Here is a 14,371-nt window from a genome sequence, read left to right on the forward strand (position 1 = left end):
TTTTTATTTAAGTCTGCTTTTCAGCTACCAAAAATTAAAGTTTACAGTCTTACTTCAATCAGGAATAAAGGTGTCAGACTTGAAGCTATAATACAGCTACAGTTTACTGCAAAATTAACTTTTGTTCTCTGCTATGCAGATTATTTAACAAAGGAAGCAGCTTTTTTTATGAATGAAAACTATTTTTAGCTCATTGTGTAACAGTGAAAGGGAAACATTTTAGCATTACTGTTACTTAAAACATTGAAAAAATGTTTCAATGTGAAATTAGGCTTTTTGATCTAGGATTTCTCTTGAACTTTCTAATGCTAATCATAAACAAATACAAGCATAGTCAAAATGTTGGGAGTTTTTTCACTGAAAGTCCACAAAACCTATTTATCTGCACAACAACATGATTCCAAACCCAAAGCAGGTTTGACCATAGTAGATGTCATGCTGTGGAGACCAGTAATCCCTGCCCAAAAAACCCTGCACTTAAATACAAACTCTGTTCTCCAAGGCAAATCTTGCAGACATTCAAAAGATGAGCCTGAACCACTCATTTTCACATTACAGTGAAAAGGTTTGGGCACTGAGTAAATTAAATCTAAGGAAACCCTTTTTTTCTAATTTCCAAAACTCAAGAGTTTTAGAAGATTTAACTAAAGGTCTTTGTTTCACAAGACAATAAAGGAATGAAACACCTTCTCTCCATGCCAGATACCATCAGATTCTGACTTTATAATGCTGGTATCCTCATCATCTGCCTGCCACACAGACATTAAATAAGGAAGGCTACAACCAGGCCTCCTGGTCTGCAGTTAAAGATGCTTGAGCACAGCACTCAACAGAGACATTTATCACAGCAGAAGTAATAATTTCTACAACAGACCTTGGACAAGCTAGGTCAAAGTAATCCCCTGCTGCAGATTTCTGTTGTTTACAGAAATAAAGCAAACTATCTGAAGGTTTCCAGAAAAAGGAACAAGGGTGCAATGGTCAAAATGTTTGATGAAAACCTGACCTTTCCATGTCAGTTCCCAGTTCCACTACTGATTTCCTCTATGACCTGGACACTCCACTTAGACCTGGCTTTAACAATATAAAGGTATTTTACTTCTACAGAATAAATGGAATTTGTTTTCATCCCACAGAAAATCAGTATCTTGTTGGCTGTTCTATATTCCACACAGAAAACAGTAGGACAGTACCTCCTCAAGGCAAATGGGAAAAAATAATCTGAGGGTCCCATGTCAAATACAGAAATTTATTTCCTTTTAATAATAATTTATTAGGAATACAGCAAAATAGCTTGTCTGATGCACCATGCCTGTCACATGGCACAGTAGCAGAAGAGGACTGAATCACAAAGTTTCTCAATCACTCAGACATCATGATGCAACTTCCCTTCCTGCTAGGCAGCCCCCACGCTCCCTTGCAGGCACTTCAAGCTTCCTGGCCAGGCAGCTGGGACCTTTCACCTCTCTCTCCAGGTTAGGGATGAATTACTGCCTACCAATGCCATAAAGTCCTTCACACACTAGAAAGAAATGAAAAAGAAATACAGCAACAAACGCCTGATCCTAGAAGACAACTAACAGAAAATTTAAGAAGGGAGAGTAAAATGAACTCAAAATCTAGACAGCACTTCAGAAAGACATCAAGCAGAGCTTGGAACAGCCCCACTGCTCCTGAGAGTTACTGGGGAAAGCAGCAGCTGCTGTCCAGCAGCTCTGCTGGAGTCTGCAGAGCTGCTGAGCCCTCTCACTACTTACACCTCCTTGTGTCACAGACAGTAAGCCTTGGCCAACACTTAAGTTAACAAAATGATCTCTTACTTATTTTCTGAAGCACTTTAAAAACTGATAACCCTGGAGCACATCAGTTTTTCATAGCTGACCTAGGTGCTCACACTGGAACACTAGATGTAGCCAGAAGCCAGTGTTCTTTCCCACAAGTGACTACACCAGCAATAGATGACATTTTTGTTTCACTAAGTCATGTTAATGATATGCTTCTTAGAAGTCAGGAGGGTTATAGTAGTACCAATAAATTTCCAAGTCAATTGTACAGTTCAAAGTTTACACAGTGTATTTTCTTTAAACTTTGTTAAACTGCACTAGTAATTAGCCGACAAGAAAAAGCAGCTAACAGCAGTACATAGCCATCAGTGTCATGCCAAATACCAAGACAAACGTTTCCTCAGTAGATGTGTAATAAAGATACACTGCTGTCACTCATGACACTGATACATGGACATTAAGTTTATGAGGACCACACACTATAGAGTAAATTTAAATAATGTCAAAAAAGCTGTTTCCCAAAGATTATGAAAATCAACGTTCTACAAGATGTAACAGTGCTGTACAAAATTTTAAAAAGAGGTAAAAGTAGCATTACTTTCAAACAAGATGGAATTGATGGCTGAAAAATATTGCTAACCTGTCTGAAGAGCCAGTGTGTGGACAAATCTCATACATACAACAGCTGAGTCACCTACAACAACAAAAAAAAAAATCCAGTCAGAGTAATAAATTGGTTAAATGAAATATAATCTCGATTGCCCTTGCTAAGAAAACACCACACAATTCCAGCGAGTGCATACTGCAAAGAAAACACATTAACGAATTCTAACTCAGCAACCTCAGAAGAGGAAGCAGTCAGACAGCATGGCCAGACAACTATCAGCACTCATGTTAGAACAGTTTAGTTAACACCTCCCACTGCTGGAGGCTATGCTATCTCAGCTTCTTGAAGGGCTCCAAAAGCCTCTTCCAACTACAGCACCTGCAGGGATACACTGATCCCAGCGGGCAAGCCAGAGCACTCATGGCAGCAGCAAGCTTTCAGAGCCAGTACTGTAGATATTCAAGTTTTTCTTTCCCTTAAGCATCAATTCTGTTAAGGTTCTCAGTGTTTAATTCACCTAGTAGCTGTTTATCCCTGAACAGGCATAAACAGGCCTCCTCTTAGGGATGACGCAGTGGCTGTCAGAGGTGCTCGCAGTGCGAGATCCCCGTCTCCACAGCTCAGCTGATAGAAAAGCGCTCCATGATCTTTGTCAGTAGCAGGAGAATGCACTGACTCATGTGCTGAAAAAAGGATGAGAGGCACTGAGTCCTCATCTTGGGCTGCGAAAGTTTCTCTTTGGTACAGATCACCAGCATTCCCCACCGACCCCGCCACTGCAGAACACGCTGACGTGTGCCCGGGCAGCGGAACGCGCCGTGTTCGGTAACCGGGAGCGTCGGCAGAGCTGGGGGCCCGAGGAAGCGGCACGGGAGAGCTGCCCGAGCTGCCGAGGGGCCCCGACAGCCCGGGGCGGCCCCTGGGCAGCGCGGGGGGGCGGCCCGGCCGCTGGGCCGGCGCCGCACGTGTCCGGACACCGGCGGCCGCCACACGCCGGGCGCCCGCGCTCCTTCCCCGGGCAGCAGGGCCGCACCGGCCGCGGGACCCGCTGCACCGCACCGGCGCCGCCACAAGCCCCGCGCCCGCGCCGGGGGCTGCTGCGGGCGGAGGAGCGCCCGGCGCGAGTACGGGCGCTGCGGGCGGGCGGCCGCCCCGCGCCCGGCGCGGCGGAGACTGCGAGCGCCGCCGGAGGCCCGCGGACCCTCCCTCACCTGCCGGGCCGGGCCGTGCCGTGCCCGCGGCCCCACTCACCGGCGGCCTCAGCGCAGCCCCATCGCCGGCGGGGCGGGCGCGGGGCGGGCGCGGGACCGGCGCGGGACCGGCGCTCCCCCCCCCACCCCGCCCGCCGCGCGCGCGGCTGCGGCTGCCTCGCGAGGCGCGAGCGGATCCGCCGCCAACCGGCTGCACGCGCCGGCCGCGCTGGGCGGGGCGGGGCGGGGCGGGAGCGGAAGTGACGGCGGCGCGGCACGCGCCCACCCGCTCCGCGCCGGAAGAGCTGGGCGTCGCGGGGGGCGGGGGCGGGGGCGGGGCTTCGGCGGGAGGGGCGGGGCGGGGACACGTGGGGACACGACTGTGAGGGGATGGGGATGTGCGGATATGGATATGGGGATATGGATATGGGGGGACATGGATGCGGGATGATGTGGATTTGGGGGACGTGGACATGGAGACATAGATGTGGATATATGGGTATGGGGATATGGGTATGGGGACATGGCTGTGGGGGGACACATGGCTATGCGGGGAGCTGCGGGGCAGGACGAGCGGTTCCCTTGGGACAGGAATGGCAGTGGGTGTTGTGCTGCAGCACCTCAGGGTGGGAGTGGGGGCTCCCAGGGTCCCCCAGGCCATGCGGTGTCCTGGCACTGGCGGCTGGGCGTTGTCCCTAAAAGCTACACGGCAACATTTCCGTGGCTGCAGGTCCAGCTCTGCCAGTTTCCTGCAGAGTTACCTCCGCTCCTCAGCTGTCCTGGGATGGGGAACACCACCAGGCCAAGACCTTTGCAGCTGCTGTTGGGGGATTTGGCTTCATCCAGCGCCAGCGAACACCGTGGCAGGATTGACAGGCTACCGAGGCACCAGGTGAGCATCTCTGCACATCTCACTCAATGTGATCACTAGGTGTGTTATGGACTGGTGAGAGAGGGGAGAAATCCCTGTAAGGCATGAGTGTCCTGGGCACTGCCCGGGGGCTCCTTTGCAGACCCCAGCTCAGGTGTTGGACACAGCCCCATCCCTGCAGTGGGTCACTCAGCTCTTCCCCTCAGCTTGACAGAAGAGATAAGGGATCTTTCCTATTGTCCTATCTACGCCTGCTTTTAATAACCATACTTGCTTCTGTCAACTGTCTGCTCAATTTTGAAGAGCACTGCAAACCATTTAGAGGATTTGTAAACCACAAGAGGATCTATATTTCTTTTCACATAGTACTATTTTTTCCAGTAGTTCTTCTCCACTGCAGATGAAGGAAGCCATTGACTGGTACATCTCATTGCATGCAACCCCAGCAGTGACTGAACTGAAGTTACATCCATCTGGCAGAACATCACATCACCCCAGCACCATTCTGGGCTTCCTGCAACAGCTCCAGTGACTCCACAGCTCTGAGGTGAGTCAGCCCAGCATGAGAAACCAGCAGGAAATTCTGTCAGTGATAGAAAGAAAATACATCGTTTTCTGTTGGCTTGGTGAGTTGATTCACTCATGTGACCACTGTTTAAGGGAATGAGAGGAAAAGAAAATGAGAAACAAAACTGCCCCTTTTGGCAGCCACCCACACATCAGGCATAATGCTTAACTGCTCTGACTCAAATCAGATGGACGCCTTCCTCTACTCGAAAAAACCCTAAAAGCATCTATTTTCTGTTAATGTGCTAACTCTACTGTCACAGTTCTCTTCTCTGTTGACTGCACACTTCACTGACCACCTCACTGCTCTTGCCAAAGGCTGGTGTCAGCCTGGCCAAGCTTCTGTCCCTGTTTACCTGGGACACACCAGCTCGTGGGTTTTATGCATGACTCAACAGCTACTTCCCCTGATTCTCTGGAAATTCAGTGATACAGTATTTACTGAGAAATCAGTACTAAGAGTTTGGTGATCTTCTCAGGCAATATTAAAATACTTCTGCATTAAAGTTTTAAAGATTGGTATTAACAAGTGATTTTCATTCACTCTGGTTACATGTGAAAGACCATGTGAAACACCTCCAATTAAATATGCTGAGACTATTCTGTCAATTTTCTGAACAAAGATCAGAAAAATTACTGAATAATTTTGGGGTTTTTTTAATTGAACATCAAACCTAAATCACTGCTAGGATTTTTTTTTTGTGCCTCAGGGAAATGCCACTGGTGATCAATGGTACTGGCCAATATATTTTCATTGAATTTCCCTAGCTAGTTACCCCTTTTGCAAACTGCTAAACTACCCATTGCTATCAGCTTGCAAAATTCCCATCTATGTACGTCTTTATTATTGCCCATTCTTCCCTTTTGAGCAAGATGTTTTGTTTTAAAACCAGAAAAGTCTCCTTTGATGCCACTGAAATTGTGAGTATTTGAGTCACCTAACAACACATTGATGAAATACTCTCCCAGTTTCCATTTGGATCACACTGAAGTATTTCCTCAGACTTACTTTTGCTCATAACCTCTTCTAGCCTTGCAGACTTGCTAGCAGTGTCCCCAGTACAGTCATAGGAATGTGGGGAGATTCAAATAAGTACCCTTCTGCCTGGGTGCTGGAACAAGAGAGGTAAAACACATGAGTAGAAATAGTTTTCTAGGTCATACAGACCTAGAAATTACTATGATGAGGAGAAGCCAAGGAGATTTTTTTTTTGGATGAAGTACTGACTAGTAAAAAGAGCCTATCATATGACTCAGAGGAAAAATATTATGAAATTATTAGTGCTATTAAACAGAAGCTCTTATTCTGTCATCCCCTATTAGTAAAAGGAGTTAAAAGGTTTGCTTTGATATATACATTTCTATGTTCTTCATCAAAATTCCTTTAGTAATTTTCAATTAAAGATTAATTTCTCATCACAGTTTTCAACCCATTGTATATTCTAATGTATTATCTTTATCCCCATTATAAGGCTTCCCTTAACACCTAATTGCTTTTCATTTTCAGTCGCTGGCAAATTTGAACTCGTTTATTGCTTCACAAACCTCAAACCATGCAGCCTTTTATTAACTCAGAGATTAATTTTGTGGTTGGCACACTCCCTGCTTTCCAGCTCTCTTGGCGTCAACTCTGGTTTGTACTGCTGGAAGTGCCTGGCAACCTCAGCTCTCCTGCAGCATTCCTGGCTGCAGCTTCCCTAGGGAAGGGACAGCTCACAGGGCATCACAAGTTATTTCTAGGTATACACCTAGAAATCACAGCATTCAGTGCCTTGAAAACATCAGGTATTTAATCTGGTAGAAAAAATAAAGTAAATTACAAGAGAATTACAAGAAAAACAACCATTTTTTTCTCCATTCTGTTCACCTTAAAGAGATTGATTAGCAGAAGGAAATGAGCCAGAGAACACAATCCAGCATTGTCAGTGCTTCTGGAAATGTTATGGCCATTCACAGCCAGTGTAATTCCTCCAGACTGCTCAGTGGGAGGAGGTAAGCAGCTTGGGGCTTGAGGACAAGAGGAGTGGCAAGTCCTGCAGCCTTTCTTAACGGACTTCCCATGACTATTTTAATTGCATAGTTACATATATTCCACCTGAAATCTGAACTGGTTACAAGTCCCACTTAATAATAAAAGTTACAAGTCCTTTACAACTTTCTGTGACCAGATCATTTTTTACACATGACATTTCTCAATTGCTCCCTCCCACCACCTTTTCCCCAGTGTCGAGGGCGTTCGCTGTTTTCTGTGTCTGGCTTTGCCCCACTGAACCCTGCACTCGCTCCCAGGTGAGGCACAAACGAGCTGAACAATGCTTATTAAGTGTACAGCATTTAGTGAGTCTCAGACTGACTAATCACATTTTATGTACTTTCCCAGTCTGACTGTACCCACTGTTATCTCTCATCTGTAACTGTAAATCCTCCAGGGCAGAGACCAGCATTGTTACCTGTTGTATATTACCTAGATGAAAGGGGGCCAAGGATATTATGTGCTTTGGCAATAAACAGCATAAATACCATCATGCTTTAAGAACATTTGTGAAGTTTTTCTCCTTTGCACATGGTTTCTAAATCAGGCAAGACAAGAACCTATCTGGGGATCACATTTGTGTATGAAACCTATCTTGTGCCAAAACTAAGATATCCAAGTAGCAGAGAAAATAAATCAGAACCTACTGTTTATTTATTCAGTCTCTTTAATGTGTATATATTCGCGTGTTCCACCCTGCCTTTTCTGGTAGAGCTGTATAAATATGTGCCTTAGCTCAGAGGAGGTTATGGGACCCACCTCTGCAGTGCACCAGCAGCCAGCTGGCCACATCTGGTCCCAGATGCTGCAAGCACAACTCTGCTAGCCTTGTACCAACAAGCCCTCCCTGAGGACAGCTCTGGGGCCTCCTGTGGAACACCTCTGGCCCTGTTTGTTTGACTTTCCTGGCAAGGGTGTTACATAGGGGGTAAAATCCCCATAGCCCACTCTCTCTAATCCTCATATATCCTTGGGCAAACAAAAATAACCTCATTAGAAAAGGGGCTGAGAAAGGATACGGCTCCATGCCTTGGCTGTGTGGACATAACATTCCTCCTACTACCTTTATGTGTTTTCTCTGACCTCAGTTGCTCGCAGGCTCTGCCAGCTTAGATTTTCAAGTTCAGTGGGTTGGCAACAGCAGTGGCATCCCTCTGGGCTCTCAGACACAGGCATGGGATCTGCATGGGAACATGACTCTTGAACTGAGTGCCAGAGCTCGTGAACACACAGACAGGTATATGGTGACCCATTAAATGGAGGTTAGCAATTATAGTTTCACTCTGCAAGATGATTCACGTGCAGTTGAAAGCCACAAGTCTTTAAAAGTTTCCTTTGAAAGCTCCTTAAACTACTTTGGCAAGCCTGAGTTGTTGAACAATTTATCACTTCTCTGCCAGATGAGCTTGTGAAACCGCTTTAAGAGGAAATTGTACAAAGTGCCCAAGATTGTCACAGATGAAGTTTCTTTTCTCTTGTGCCACCCAATCCTTTTTCCCCCATTTCTCAGACATGCAGTTCTCTATAATTTAAAATAGCCTGGCTAGTTATTTCCATTACAACAGCAGCAAATCTAGTAAGTTGCATGTCTTTAACAGCAAAGGAGAATTCATTGATCCATTTACTTGAACAAGTTCTTAAAAAGTCCCTTTTTATAGTGGATGAAATAAATAATACTGTGCTTTCCCATTCTTCTGGCTAGCCAAGGAAGCAGTAAAGTCACTCCTGTATCCAGATTACTTTTCTGGTCCTTTGAAGACTATTCCTTCCACAGAAGTTACCTTCCACTCTTCTGTCCTGGATCTCTGCTGCCACAAATGGAACCACTGTAATGGAACCACTGTGGAGCTACTTGGTGCATCCTTTTTGTTGGTACTTGTCCCTTTCCCTCTCCCTTCTATTTTTAAAATAAGGCAGAAGTCTTTCAGTCAGTAGGACTGCCAGCCTTTGCTTAGCTCATGTCATACCTAAGGAAAAGTGGGATCTGAGTGTCTTTATCTGCTTTCACACCTCCACCATATTATTTCATAAAGGTGCCGTGCAGCACACACACAAAAGCTCCCTGAGGGATTGTCTCCACTGAGGACACCAGTTTCCTGATGGCTTGCAGAGGGTTTGTCACATCCAGCCTGCAGACTGGGCTGAAATCCTCAGGCACCACATCAGCACTGGTGATCATAACAGCACAGCAAAGGCTGCTGCACTATGACAGAGGGATGAGTTTGGCAGCAGTTGTCCCAGCCAAAGGGAAAAATTGCCAAGGGGGCCCTGTAGGTACCTGCAACACTGCTGACTTCACTGGGAATATTCCAGTAAACAGAGGGAGTTTCACCCTCACCAATGGACAGTATAAACACCATACTAGGTAACCTATTTACAGCTAAATTACCCCAGGACTGCTAAGAAAAATAAAGCAACTAACTAAACAGAGCTAGAAAACCCCCACATACAAACCTTCAATGTGAGACTCTTGAGAAACCATCACTTCTACCCTGCAAAATACAATAGGCAAAGAGCAAGTATCGGTGCTTTTATTATTTAGCTGCAAGTATTTTACTGTGAAATTAATCTGCTGATCACTGCCCACCCAGCACAGAGGACAGATTCAAGCTCTCTGGCAACTCTCCTAGCTGAAGAAGGTGATACCCTCTCCAGCTGAAGAATGCACGCACACTGCTAATGGAAGCAGCTCGATGTTTTGATTTCATATTAGAATTGCTTGAAAATAGGACCTTTAATATCTCTATTGTTGTACATTTCTCTCTCAAAGTATGTTTAAAGAACTTAATCAGACTCATTTCCTTAATTTCAAGCATATCTCTGTAAACTTATTATCCCAGGCTGATGGCATCAAAGACTAAATTAGGAATGAAGCCAAGTGAATAAAACCAAAGATATTTCCTTTCAGTTACTGTGCAGCCTTCACAGGCTGCAGAGCATTAGAGCTGCTGAAATACCACTGTCACATTCTTCAAGATCTGTGAATTGGTATCTTGCTCTTATACCCTTGGCAGGAAGTGAGGACATGTTCCCTGTTACACTTCACCTGACAAAGCTGTGCTGTGATGAGCAGCTTTAGATGTGTGGCACTGGAAAAATGTCTTTGAACTATTGCTGTTTGGGTTCCCAGTTTCTGAGACATACTTATCACAGCAAAGCTACCCTACTAAACAAAAAAAAAAAAAAAAAAAAAAAAAAAAAAAAAAAAGAAAACCAAACAAACCAAATCCTAGTCTTGATTTTTATAGCATATGAAAACCTTGCTTTCACCTTCTGTCCTTCAATATCATTTGCAGTGAAGCAGCAGACCTTGTAACTGTTCTGAGCCAGGCTGGAAGTCCACACAGGCCACTGTGCCAGCCATCTCTGATGGCAGTAAGGAGCTGAAGTGCTCTGAAATCGAGGGCAAGGTGACACTTTGCATACCCTCCCACCAGGTGGCCAAACATAAATCTCTCTATTACAGCCAAGTCACCAGGGACCGCAGCATGGGCAGGAAAAGGGACATTTCACATCCACTTCTCCAGGACTTCTTCACAGATCTCAAACCAAGAGGCTTCTGTCCTGCCAAGTTAAGGAACAACTTGTAATCCTTGCTGTACCTGGGAACTGGACACAATTTTAGCATGGTCCAGGACAGATGAAGCAGTTATTGCTGAAGTGACTTTTGCAACTTTGTTCTCACAGCACCTCCTGGGAAAGTGCTTGGCAGACTGGCAGTCGGTGCTGTTACAACAAAGCAGAGGGCTGGGAAGCCTTCCTTCTGCTTTGTGCTCTCCAAAGGCTCTGCTTTTAGAGAGGACAGGAACCAAAGCCTGTGTGCCGCTCTTCTCCCTGGCATGGCGCCTCACAGAATGAACCAGGTTACGCTGTCTGATCATTTGACCCAACGTCAGTCATCCTCGACAACTTTTTCATCTCTGTTATTTCAGCTAAATGGGCAAAGTCCATGAGTTTATGATGATCTGAGACACTGTGTTTCTGCAATGCCCTCTGATGCCCCGGTGGCTCCCCATCTGCTCTGCAGACTGGCAGCATTGCTGCCGTCGGGACGGGCGTTCCCTGCCCACATGGCCCGGCCCCAGCTGGAACAGAGCAGGAGCTGAATGTGCTGATGGACAAAGAATGTCTTATGCAAGGGCTGGAGAAGACCAGCTCACCTTCAAGAGACTGAAAAGCAAGGCAGGGGAGCATTCACAGTGTGGGAGCCCAGTGCCCCCGCATTGAGGAGGCTGAGATTGCTGGTGGGCAGCAGCACTCCACAGTGCCAGGCAGGGCTGCACAGCCAGGGAGCCCCCAGGCCCCAGCCAGCCCCATGCACAAACCAGCTTTACAAAGCACAAGGTAAGACCACGTTAGAACATCATTCTGCTTTTCTGAAACTACCGACTTCAGAAGTTACCTGTGTTTCCTTTGCCCTCTGCTTTCCAAGCCATACTGCTCAGGCTCCCTCCATCTCTCCAGTCTTTCCTCGGCAGGAGCCAGGCCTGGAGCAGTGCTGTGAAGAGCTAGGAAGGACAGTCAGCTGCTGACAGAAGGCAGGGCTTGCATGCACAGGAGTGGCAGTGCCCTGCCAGGCCTTGCAGTGCTGCAGCCAGACAGTAATGGGCACTTCTGGGCTTTCTCCTTCCCCTGCTCTTGCCAGAAGATGTTTTCCCAATGTGCTCTTCTTGGCTCTGCAGTGTGGCAGCTCCAAAGCCACGACTGCGAAGTAGCAACTAATGCTGAAAGAGAAGCTGCTGGATCCTTTCCACCATTCCTTGCCCTCTGGGGTCCTTTCTTCTCTATCCCTGAGGTTTTAGACTAAGAAAGGTCTAATTACTCTTGCAGCTGGTAATTACTTTTGCAGCTCCACCCTAACAAGCAGCTCTTCTGCTTCCCCAGGACAGGTCATGCCCTGACAAACACCTGGCTGCTTAGTTGCTCCCGACACTCTTGGAGCCCTGCAGACACCCTGGGCTGAGTGGTGGGTGCTCTTGGTGGCTGGGAAATGCAAAGGGAGGTGCAAGGAAGAGAAGTGCACATCCCCCTCTCACACACAGCCGTGCAAAGGAACTCACTCCTGTGCACTGCAGCTTCTTGCAGCCTTCCCTGGAGGCTGATGGAGACCTCCCAGTGCTGTGTCCATGGTTCTTGGGCCCTTGATGGCTTCATCCAAGACTGCCTGACTCCCAGGAATCTGCCTGGATCCTCCTTGCCTACTCTCCATGGCTACAAAACTGGCAGAGATGATCAATAACAGAGGTGTCTCCTCACAGTCCAAAGCAACTAAACTCCAGTCACCCCACCTTGCAAAGGATACCCAGCAAACACTGAAACCACAAGATCTGCCCAGACTTGACCTGGTGCTAGTCCTGGCCAGCCTGGTGACCTGGGCTGAGCACTTCACTCCCCCCACACCTCTCAGAGAGTGGGGCTGAACAGGCAGATGCATCTGCAGCCCCTCAGGAAGAGCTAAAGCTAAAGCTGCACCCGCTCAGAGCATTCCCACCCTGGCCATTGTTTTGGGAATGACTGGAAAATGTCAGCAGGGCACTGGGTGCGGGTGGGGGGGTCAGGAAAAAGGAAAAAGAGATGATTAGATTTTTTTAAAATCAGCCAATAAATTATATTAACTTTTCCATTGACCTTTTGTGGGGTCACATTATCAGACTAGTGAATGTGGTTCATGAAGATAGGATTATGGTCAGATTTCAAACTGTGCAGAAAGTGCATCCCAAGCAACATGCCAAAATGGAAACGTCAGCTCTGCCAGATGGGTGTGCTTCTCATTATCCTCCCGAGGAAAGCCAGATCCACCACCTACAAATATTGTATATGTTATTAAAAGTGTCTGGTTCCCAGGGAGGCTGGGAATTGCATAAGGTCTGCCTTTGTCAATAGTGCCTTTTACTCCTTTCCCCTTGAGACTGTGGTGGCACAGGAGCAGCCTGTGAAGGGACTGGTTTGCCACAGGCAGCCAAGATCACTTTTCCCCACATGCTCTTCCAGCTTGCCATGGAGCAGACAGCTGGCAGTGGGCAGCTTTCCTTGGCCAGGGCATGAGGACTGGCCTGGCATCCTGGTGCTGCCTTTGGGGTGGGATAATGTCCAAAGCCTCGTGCAGTGGGGGAAGAGGGTGTGAGGGTGCAGCTACATGTGCTGAGTGCCTGCAAGGGAAGCACTGCTGCCCAGTCTCTGACAGGGCTTAGTAGGTGTTGGCAGAGCTGCAGCACTGGGTCACGTCATATCAGCTCCCTATCATGAAGCCAGCAGCAACAGCACCTTCTGCAGCTATAGCATCTTCCAGGACTGTCCCAAGGAGCAGGAAGAGTGCCAGCCCACAGAGGCAGTGAGCCTTCTGTCTCTAGGGCTGTTGTAGTCCTCAGGACTCAGAGAGTTGCCCTGTCCCTTGGACTGCAGCCCTGGCACAGACAGAAGCCTCCTCTCTGCCCCTGCCAGTCCAGCATGGCCAAAATTAGCTTCCCTGCATGTGTGCTGGGTAGAAGAGCCACGATTATATCTCAGAAAAGTATTATTGTATTCCTCAAGCCCTATCTTATCAGGGAAAGGAAAATGGGACTTTGACAAATTGCCTCTGCAGTGGCCGGGGGTGAGCACATGATTTTCGGTAATCATCCACCCTGTGGTCGCCAGTGGCCACTATTGTTCTGAGCCCTGGCTGTGCCCTGTGGAGTCTGGGCAGCCATGACCCTCCTGAAAGCAAGAGAGCACGCAGGCCTGGCCACCCTCACCTTGGCTGCACCCAGTACATTGTGTTTGCAGGTGGAGATGCAGCTGAAGTTAGATTGATCCCTTTATCAGGAGCCCTCAAGTGCTGATAAGGTGACATCGCCTGCCTGGAGCAGGAACTTGAACTCTTTTGCAAGGGGAGATGGTTATCAGCAGTCTCTGGCAGGGCTGTGCTGGCTCTGCAGCCTCACAGCTGGAAGCAGAGCTGAGCTCTGAGCCTGGGACGGATAGGAAGGGTTTGTTTTGCTTTGCACAATGGCTGCTCAGATCCTGTCCAAGAGCAGAGCAGAGAGCACGGCAGGGCACTTCAAAGGCACTCAGCCTAGTGCTGTCACCACACAGGGGATCCAGCGTGGCCAGAGGCCGTCCTGCCCCCGGCACGCTCAGCCTGACCCCAGGGACAGCTTGGTCCCTGAAACACCTGTTGCAACAGGAGACACATTGTTCCCAGTCCCAGGACAAGGAGGATCATCACCTGAAGTGCGTATGTCATCTCACCAGGAAGTCTAAGAGCCACCCACTAGCCCATCTCTGCCTGCAAAGCGTCCATGCAGGGAGGGGAGCAAGGCACTCCTGTGTTCACTCCTT

At 47.8% G+C, this 14,371-nt stretch overlaps 3 protein-coding genes across 13 annotated transcripts in view; 2 read left to right on the forward strand and 1 right to left on the reverse strand.

The window, feature by feature from the left end:
• Positions 1-3,825, reverse strand: part of ATP13A3 (ATPase 13A3) — a gene marked incomplete at its 5' end in the record, with an annotated part of 56,193 nt that extends 52,368 nt beyond the window's left edge. For 2 of the 6 annotated variants that reach the window (XM_079315705.1, XM_079315700.1), the window contains 2 exons: positions 2,425-2,478; positions 3,643-3,825. In XM_079315705.1, the coding sequence (XP_079171831.1) occupies positions 2,425-2,462 (38 nt within the window). Of the gene's footprint in view, positions 1-2,424; positions 2,481-2,908; positions 3,073-3,602 lie in introns of those variants that run through there. The other 4 variants (XM_079315702.1, XM_079315701.1, XM_079315703.1 and 1 more) reach the window with 4 other exon arrangements.
• The window catches only part of OPA1 (OPA1 mitochondrial dynamin like GTPase), a 399,390-nt gene that overhangs the window by 283,961 nt on the left and 101,058 nt on the right, over positions 1-14,371 (forward strand). The window lies entirely within an intron of this gene.
• Positions 3,556-14,371, forward strand: part of DLG1 (discs large MAGUK scaffold protein 1) — a 434,654-nt gene continuing 423,838 nt past the window's right edge. For all 6 annotated transcript variants that reach the window (XM_079315711.1, XM_079315713.1, XM_079315714.1 and 3 more), the window contains exon 1: positions 3,556-3,563. The gene's annotated coding sequence lies outside the window, so the exon portion shown is untranslated. The remainder of the gene's footprint in view (positions 3,564-14,371) is intronic.

The sequence above is a fragment of the Erithacus rubecula genome (genome assembly GCF_903797595.1).
Source record: "Erithacus rubecula genome assembly, chromosome: 11".
Lineage (NCBI taxonomy): Eukaryota > Metazoa > Chordata > Aves > Passeriformes > Muscicapidae > Erithacus > Erithacus rubecula.